Here is a 7,529-nt window from a genome sequence, read left to right on the forward strand (position 1 = left end):
TGTCACAGAGTAACCAGGATTACTTAATACAAACACAGACTTAAAGCATTTATTTGGGGGTTGTGGGAGCCACAGAAAAACAGATAAAGACCTATGTAACTTTAGCCAAATCACATTACTTTTCTAATTCTAAGTGTCACAATCTAAAAAAATGAAGAAATACGCAAGCTCTGAGTTCCCTTCATCACTGAATTTCCTGGATTCAAAGACTTTACTTAGCTTACACAATACACGGAACTGTGCAAACCTAAGGCATATATATGAAGAACTCATTAAAAAGTAGAAGAAATCCAATTAATAATATAAAACAGGATATTATAAGTATCATTAAAAAGGTACTACCAAAGCATCCTACCCGATCTGCCTCCTCAACTAACAGGAAAACAAAGTATTTTCTATCCTACACTAGGTGGCAATTTCAATGGAACTGCAATCAAGTTCATAGTTTTCTATTGCAGTTCCAATGACCTGAGACTTTGAAACAGGGAATTAACTATAGGATAAGTTAAATTTCTATATTGCCTTAGGCAAATTGCAGAAAGAATCAGTTCCCTAAGGAACTAAGTACCCACTTTATCATTTACCATAGATTGAAAGTTTATAAAACAGAAGTTTCTATAACCCTGACATTCAAATGCCTCTTTCCACTGCTATGAAAAGAGAGCAAAGGACAATTATTTTTGTTGGTTGTTTTCTAATATTTTGTTTTCAATGAGACTTAACATTAAGTTACTAAATTGTTGAAATTCACACTGTTTCCATATTCTCTAGAGTGAACACATTCATTATCCATACAAGATAAAAATATCATTTTCCAATACTCAGTAAAGCCACAAAGACTGTTTAGAAGGCAGCAAAAATCCTAGAGAGCTTCTCTTTGGTACCTTTGCACTTTCCTCTTATCAGTTAGATTCAAAGAGAGTGAAAATGGGAAATGATGGAAATAAAATTAGAATCACAAATCCTTATAATCCTGAAAATAACACTGGCAAACAATTGATGAGGAGAAAGCTCAACCAATGGAAGGCTTTTATGCTTTGAATTCAGGTCATTATGAAAAATCCATCATTAAAATATTACTCATATAACTTCTCTACTCAGTGGGAATATCATAAATGATGGTTCTAACCTATCTCATGACACAAGTCAGTATTTAGGTCACTGAGGCAAAAACAAGTCTGCGTTTGATTCAGGCAGAGTAAACTTGTATTTACATTAGACAAAATGCTTTTGTCCAAAAAGGTGCTTCAAATAATCTAACCTACAGAAAACACTGCATTTTGGAATTTTTCAGAAATGGTAAGACAACTTCTAATGCTTCCCTCCCACCCAAACCCTAATTTAGAACTCTGAGGGCTGAAAGGCTCATAACCTTTGAGATTATTTATTTGCAAACATTTTCCCCTTTTCTGATGCCTTTCTCTTATTTTCACCTATAAATATTCTTCACTCTATTAACATGGGAATGCAACCCTAAACACAGATAAATTAAGATAAGTGAGGATCAAAACTGTTAAAGTTTAATTTTTATAATGGAGTACAAGGTGGATAAATATTAACCCTTCTAAGACGGGCCAGATTTGATAATCCTGAAGAGACATAGTTAACATTTTGTCACTCCCACAACATGATACCTAGGTTATATGCACATATCCAAGTGCCTGTGCATCAGTTACTCTTCTTTTTACAAAAAAAAAAAAAAAAAAAATGAGCAGCACCTTAAGGAAAGGTGTACCTTCACTCTTAGGTCTGTTTTGAAAAGAAAAAATAGATGAAGAAGCAAATGGAAGAATATGAAAGAGAGGCAAGCAGGAAGGAGAAAAGGGTGACATGAGGGGAGGGGTGACACACTGTGAACTTCTTAGGTTTGCTATTTTCAAAAACATTCCACTTAGTGAATGAAGAAAACATTTTCATTTTCTTTTCTGACAACCAACACACGAATGGTGGTTGTTATAATCTTAGAAGTTACTGATCATTTTGAGCATTCCTGCTAGTAAGAAGTCTGCATTCCAGCCAACTTAAAATATTGGCCCAAAGGTGCCATAGAATTCTTGATTTTCAAATGAAGGAATGTCAACTGCTGGACAAAAAAAAAGTGATATATACTGTCTGGCAGGCAGCATGTTGGCCAGACACTAAATTTGATTATGTCTCTCTGTACCCTTGGACATTAGCTGTCTTTTACCCTGGGACATTGGCCATCCTTTATAACCAGAACTTCCCCTTTGGATGAGCATTTTGTCCAAAGCAGACCAAGAATGGGAATTGTGTTTGCGTCTCAACAAGCACGGCTCTTCAAATACTTCAAGAAGTTAATCAAAATCCAAGGTGAATTGAAGATTGGCAGATCTCCTCTTAAGGAAGATGATTGTTTCTAAATGTATTCTAGTTAAGGTCTACCTGAAGGGAATGCAAGAATCCCCAGATATAAAAATGATCAAGCCTCATATTTTATTATTTTTAAATAATCTGCCTTTTAAGGTGTCCTTCATTATATTAAGTGACAAAACTACTATAATCATTTGCTTATGAAAGAAAGCAGCATTGTAAATTGAAGAATTGGTAAGTCTAATTTTTTTCCATGTGAATATTTTCTAATGTACCTATGATATCAAATGAAACCTAATATTTCTCATATTAATTCAAAAATCTACAGGTAAACATCTGATACTGACTTGTAAATTCCACCTTGATCTCAAGGCAGTATGACTATTGTCTCTGGCACTTGGCCAGAAAGATCATTGTACTATACACACCATTTACATTTTTCCATAAATGACTATGGAATTCTCCAAAATAAAAAAATTCCCTGGGATTCTCTCCCATTAATTGGAGGAGCTCCTATAATCCCAATAAGGATAATCATAATAGAGACATGAGATGAATACATTAAATCCATTCATCCCAACACTTTTCAGTATATTCCATAATGACCATTCACCGTTTCCTATTGCTTATAGTTTCATTCACATCCTATCAATATAGAATGGAAATGACACACACACACAAACACACACATATCTTTAGTGCGTGTAAATCTTAATCTTGAGCAATAAACAAAATGTGGCTTTGAGGAGAAACAATGAGAACACCATGAAACTTTCCAGTTCGGAACACACTTTCAGAAACTCTATTTCAATAGAGAAGTAAAAGTGGAAAACTGACATGAGTCAATAAAACAGCAATCTCTCCATTCTCTCTGATGTTGTTGAGCATTGCATTATGGGACTGAAGCTCTTTTCTAAACCTTAGATTGACTTTGTGATTAATAAGCATTTGTAACGATGCTTATTCTTTTATGGAAGTGAGGCAGTTGAAATATCTTAATACATGTATCTCACCTACCACTATCCAACTACTTTTCAATTCTTCACATCAAAATTTGATCTCTACCTATACTAAATATAAATCCATATAAGACACAGGAAACAGATAAAAATGACCACATGAAACCCATGGTGTCATATTTTACATCTGCACACAGACATACATCATTTAACTTGATAACTAGCAAATGATAACCAAGGACACTCTATTTCTTTACATAAAGTATCTGGCATCTATCTTTTTATTAACTTAGCATAATTGTATCACAAATAAAATAAAACCAATTATGCTAAGTTAATAAAAAGATAGGCAATATATAGTTCAGAATTATGAGTGAATGAAATTTTACCAAGCTGAGTCATTTTCCAATAATGATTTATCAAGGAAAATCTTTTCTAAAAACAAATTACATATGCCATTAACCCTAAACAAATAACTATTAAAAAATGGCAAAATAAGTAGCACAAGCAGTTAAATCACTTTAAAGAAGGCAGCCTCATATTCTCTGCTACTAACAGCAATTGGCACTATATCACAATTTATAGAGTAAATTCAAAATTACCAATATGAAGCTTAGGTATACTAAATTATCAATTAGCTATTTCTAAAACTGTTAGTCTCATCTTCATTTATTCTTATGATAACTGAGACATAAGATCTATGTCATATTAAGGTTTTTTTTTTTTTCCTATCAAGATAACCATTAGATATCAGAGCAATTCAGCCCTTATTTTTTTCACAAGGACACAGAAAGAGAATACAGTTGTGTGACCTAATAAAAATAGCTAACTACTATAATTTTAGATCCCACTCTTCACATTTTCACACACTTATAAAGTAGAATTTACAATTATCATACCTTACATATTATAATACTCAGTTGTACCAAACAGTAAAAAATAATATAATTAATTTAAAATAATAAATACTTCTGAAATAGTTTTTTTCAGAACCAACTATATGTTGAATGGACCTCTCTCTGGTTATTTCAGCCAAAGAAGGCATATAATAGTAATAATTTAGGCTAAAGTAGCTTATTTTCTTGATTATCTAGTTGGAACGCTTTAGATATAAAACAGACAGCTAATCCCTAATTTTCCTTTCCATCATACTGTATTGTCCCGGACATAAAAATACATTCTCAGGTATGCAATACTGTACTCTCTAATGAAGCTGGGTGGGGGGAGGTGATGGTTGGGAAGACTAGCATTGTGTCAGAACACTCATGCACCTGACATTAAAGCAGTAGCAATAGTTCTAACACACATTCAACCACCTTATAGTGGCACTGGGCCACACAGGAAAAAAAAGCCTTGCTTAGTACTGCTCAATATAGCAAGCTTTCCCTCCTTATTCATAACTGGTTCTGATCCTCTACCTGGGGGAAAAAACAAAAACCAGATACAAACTCATTTTGGACACTTCAATGAGCCAAGTGAATCAAAGTCTTTAACAACTTTCTTGGTTCAAAGCATTATTTCCTTTTTACCTTTGCTCGTGTTGACTAATGAAATCTTGCCCAGTAAGCACCACAGATAACCTGCTACAGAAATACCCCTACCATAAAATGCAATAGAAATAATTGGTACAGAAGTTATTTAAAGAATAGTGCTTCCTTAATTTTAGTAACACTGTTGATTATAACCAGAATTATGTTACCTAAGCAACCACTCTGAAGCACGCACAGTATGCAAACACAACTTTATTATAGTGACTTGATGTCTATAAGTTTAGTTCTGATAATATTTTTATAAAATGCATAAAGTTATCAGACCAGTTTGCGGCCAAAAACAAACAAATACTCCAGAATATAAAAATGAATTTAATGGCCACATGGCACTAGAATACACCCATAAACAAAATTATAAAAATAACAAAAAGTGAAAAAAATAATTGAGACTAAGACATGAAAGCTAAAATTGTTTAGTTAGGAGTAAAATCATTACAACATCACCATTTACAGACATATCAATTGCCATCAAGCTGCAAAGTAGTCTATTTTCAATTCCCAAATACACATTTATGTAATCATTATAAGCTAAATGCTTAGAGGAAGTAAAAGAAAATATTTTCAAAAATTGTGAATGCTACAGAATCACAGAACAAACAAAATATGTGGGATGCCTTACCTGGCAGTTATTGCTGACCAAAGGTTAATCTAAAGTATGACTAGCCTCACGTACTTTATTATGTTGCTATACATATGTATGACTTGTGGGTGTCTAATCTTCAAGTGTAGTGGGCAGAGACCGAAAAGTTGACATACTTTAATCTGAGGGCAGAGGGAGTCACAAAGCCATTAACTTCTCTTTTTCCAAAAAAGTAAAGAAATTCTTACCTTTCTGTACACCAGCATGTTGGGTGATTCATCTGCCACCCCGTTGCTGGTCTGTCCATAATTATTCCCCTGAGCCATGTTGCCCCACACTTGGTCCACTCTGAGACACAGGAGTTATCAGTCTGCCCTGCAAAATGTTAGAGACACCTGGATGAAATCCTAATGGCAGTGTTTAAGGAAGTTGACTTTCTTGATTTATCTTCGTCCAGACATGCTGGGGCTGTCTAGAGGAAGTGACATACAATATATTTTAATTGAATATACACCTACGGTACTCCCAAGGAGTGTGAGAAAGGACAGTCTTTTAGTTAAAATAATCATTTGACTATGATTCTAATTGACTTGATTTTCTGCATGCAATTTTAAAGTGTTTGATGGTTAAATAAAAAAAAAAAAAAGTCAATGGCTTCCATCTCCATAGTACAGAGAGTTCTCTCTTAATATCTCCATCGCCTCTTGATGTTTTCTCAAAAGGGCAGAAAGGCAACACCCTGTGGCAGTACACTTTCTCCAGGTATCTGTCTAGTTTGTTCACATACAGGCGCATCAGAGGCAAATCCTTGTCCCATTCTCCAGCACAACTGTTTTCTCCTTATTTCCCTGGGTCACCCACACAGAGTCAGAGGAGCTTCGCCTATTCCCACCTACCTGCACTGCTAGCTGCTGGTTCCTCTCCTCTCACCCTAACCCGCTATGGAAGTCAGGCAGTAATCCTGCCAATCTTGGCAAGAGGCACCAGAATTGGTTGGATGTTAACCCTTCAGGCGAATACCTCGGTCACCTTGGACAGCAATCGACTTGCAGAAGCCTCAGAACAAACCAAAAAAAGAGAAAACGAGCAAGCCCCAGATCCCCTTGCTCGCCTCTCAGGCAGCAGCAAATGGCAGGCAAGCTGTGCCCCGCGCCGGGGCTGCGGCCGGAGTCAGGCAGCAGTTTCAGCGCCGCGGACCCAGGCGTGCACTCGGCGCCCGCAGCGGGAGCTGCACAGCACCCGGGCGCAGCCTCCACTCCCGCAACCAGGGGTGAAGGGCCGGGCCCGGGGGTGGGGGGCTCGGGCTAGCTCCATCTCCTTTCCTGCCGCCTCCCCCATTTACCTCCTCGCCAAGGTCACGGCCTCGCGGCGTCTCCCTCCCGGCCGGCTAGGTGCAGGCTGCAGGCGGCTCCGAGAGGCAGGGCAGCCTCATCACCCCGGGCGGATGCCGAATGCTCGCCGCCCCGGCTCCCGCGCGGCAGGCGACGACCACGCCGGCCGCGGCCGTGTGCAGGCGGCCCCGGCGGTCCACCCCTCGCGCCCGCGCCCCTGGCCGCCTCGCCGGCTCGCTCCCTCCTCCGCTTCTCCTCCCCGCCCCTGGGACTAACCGAGAGCGCGCGGGAGGCGAGACGCCCCAGCCCGTGCGCGCGACTGGGAGGGCGGAGGAGGGACAGTCACGTGGACAGGAGCGTCCCAAGGTGCCGGCTGGGGTGGGCTCGGCGCCGCGCGGCCGAACTGCCGGGTTCCTCCGGGCCTCCCCACCTCCTCAGCACTGGGGAGGCGGCGGCCCTGTCCCCATGACAGCCCGCAGGCGCCCTCGCACAGCCCGCCGGCCCGGGTCTGCGCGCAGCTGAGGGCCTGGAGCGCAGAGCTTAAGGCTGAGAGTAAGCCAGGAGGGGTAAGGACGATGGGTGTGTGGGTGGGTGGGTGGACAGGGGATGGACAGGCACGGATGGAGCAGGCAGGTTTCATCACGTGCCCAACTGCACTGGCTGGGGAAGCATATGATTGATGGTGGGCATGCTTACATAGAGTAGAGAGATACTGAGACATCCTAGGAACCAAGGAAATGGTCAGAACCCAATGAGTCATTCAGCCCGTTTGCCTGTG

The 7,529-nt window shown here is 39.6% G+C and overlaps 1 protein-coding gene across 5 annotated transcripts in view; it reads right to left on the reverse strand.

The window, feature by feature from the left end:
• The window catches only part of RGS7 (regulator of G protein signaling 7), a 502,597-nt gene extending 495,526 nt beyond the window's left edge, over positions 1-7,071 (reverse strand). For 2 of the 5 annotated variants that reach the window (XM_054694910.1, XM_054694915.1), the window contains exons 1-2: positions 6,763-7,071; positions 5,669-5,795 (exon numbers count right to left, since the gene is read on the reverse strand). In XM_054694910.1, coding sequence (XP_054550885.1) covers positions 5,669-5,746 — 78 coding nt within the window. In that variant the 5' untranslated portion in view covers positions 5,747-5,795; positions 6,763-7,071. The remainder of the gene's footprint in view (positions 1-5,668; positions 5,796-6,762) is intronic. The other 3 variants (XM_054694913.1, XM_054694916.1, XM_054694912.1) reach the window with 2 other exon arrangements.
• Positions 7,072-7,529: the final 458 nt, after the last annotated feature.

This window comes from Talpa occidentalis, unplaced genomic scaffold, assembly GCF_014898055.3.
Source record: "Talpa occidentalis isolate TD23 unplaced genomic scaffold, MPIMG_talOcc4v2.1 talOcc4.14, whole genome shotgun sequence".
In the NCBI taxonomy this organism is placed as follows: Eukaryota; Metazoa; Chordata; class Mammalia; order Eulipotyphla; family Talpidae; genus Talpa; species Talpa occidentalis.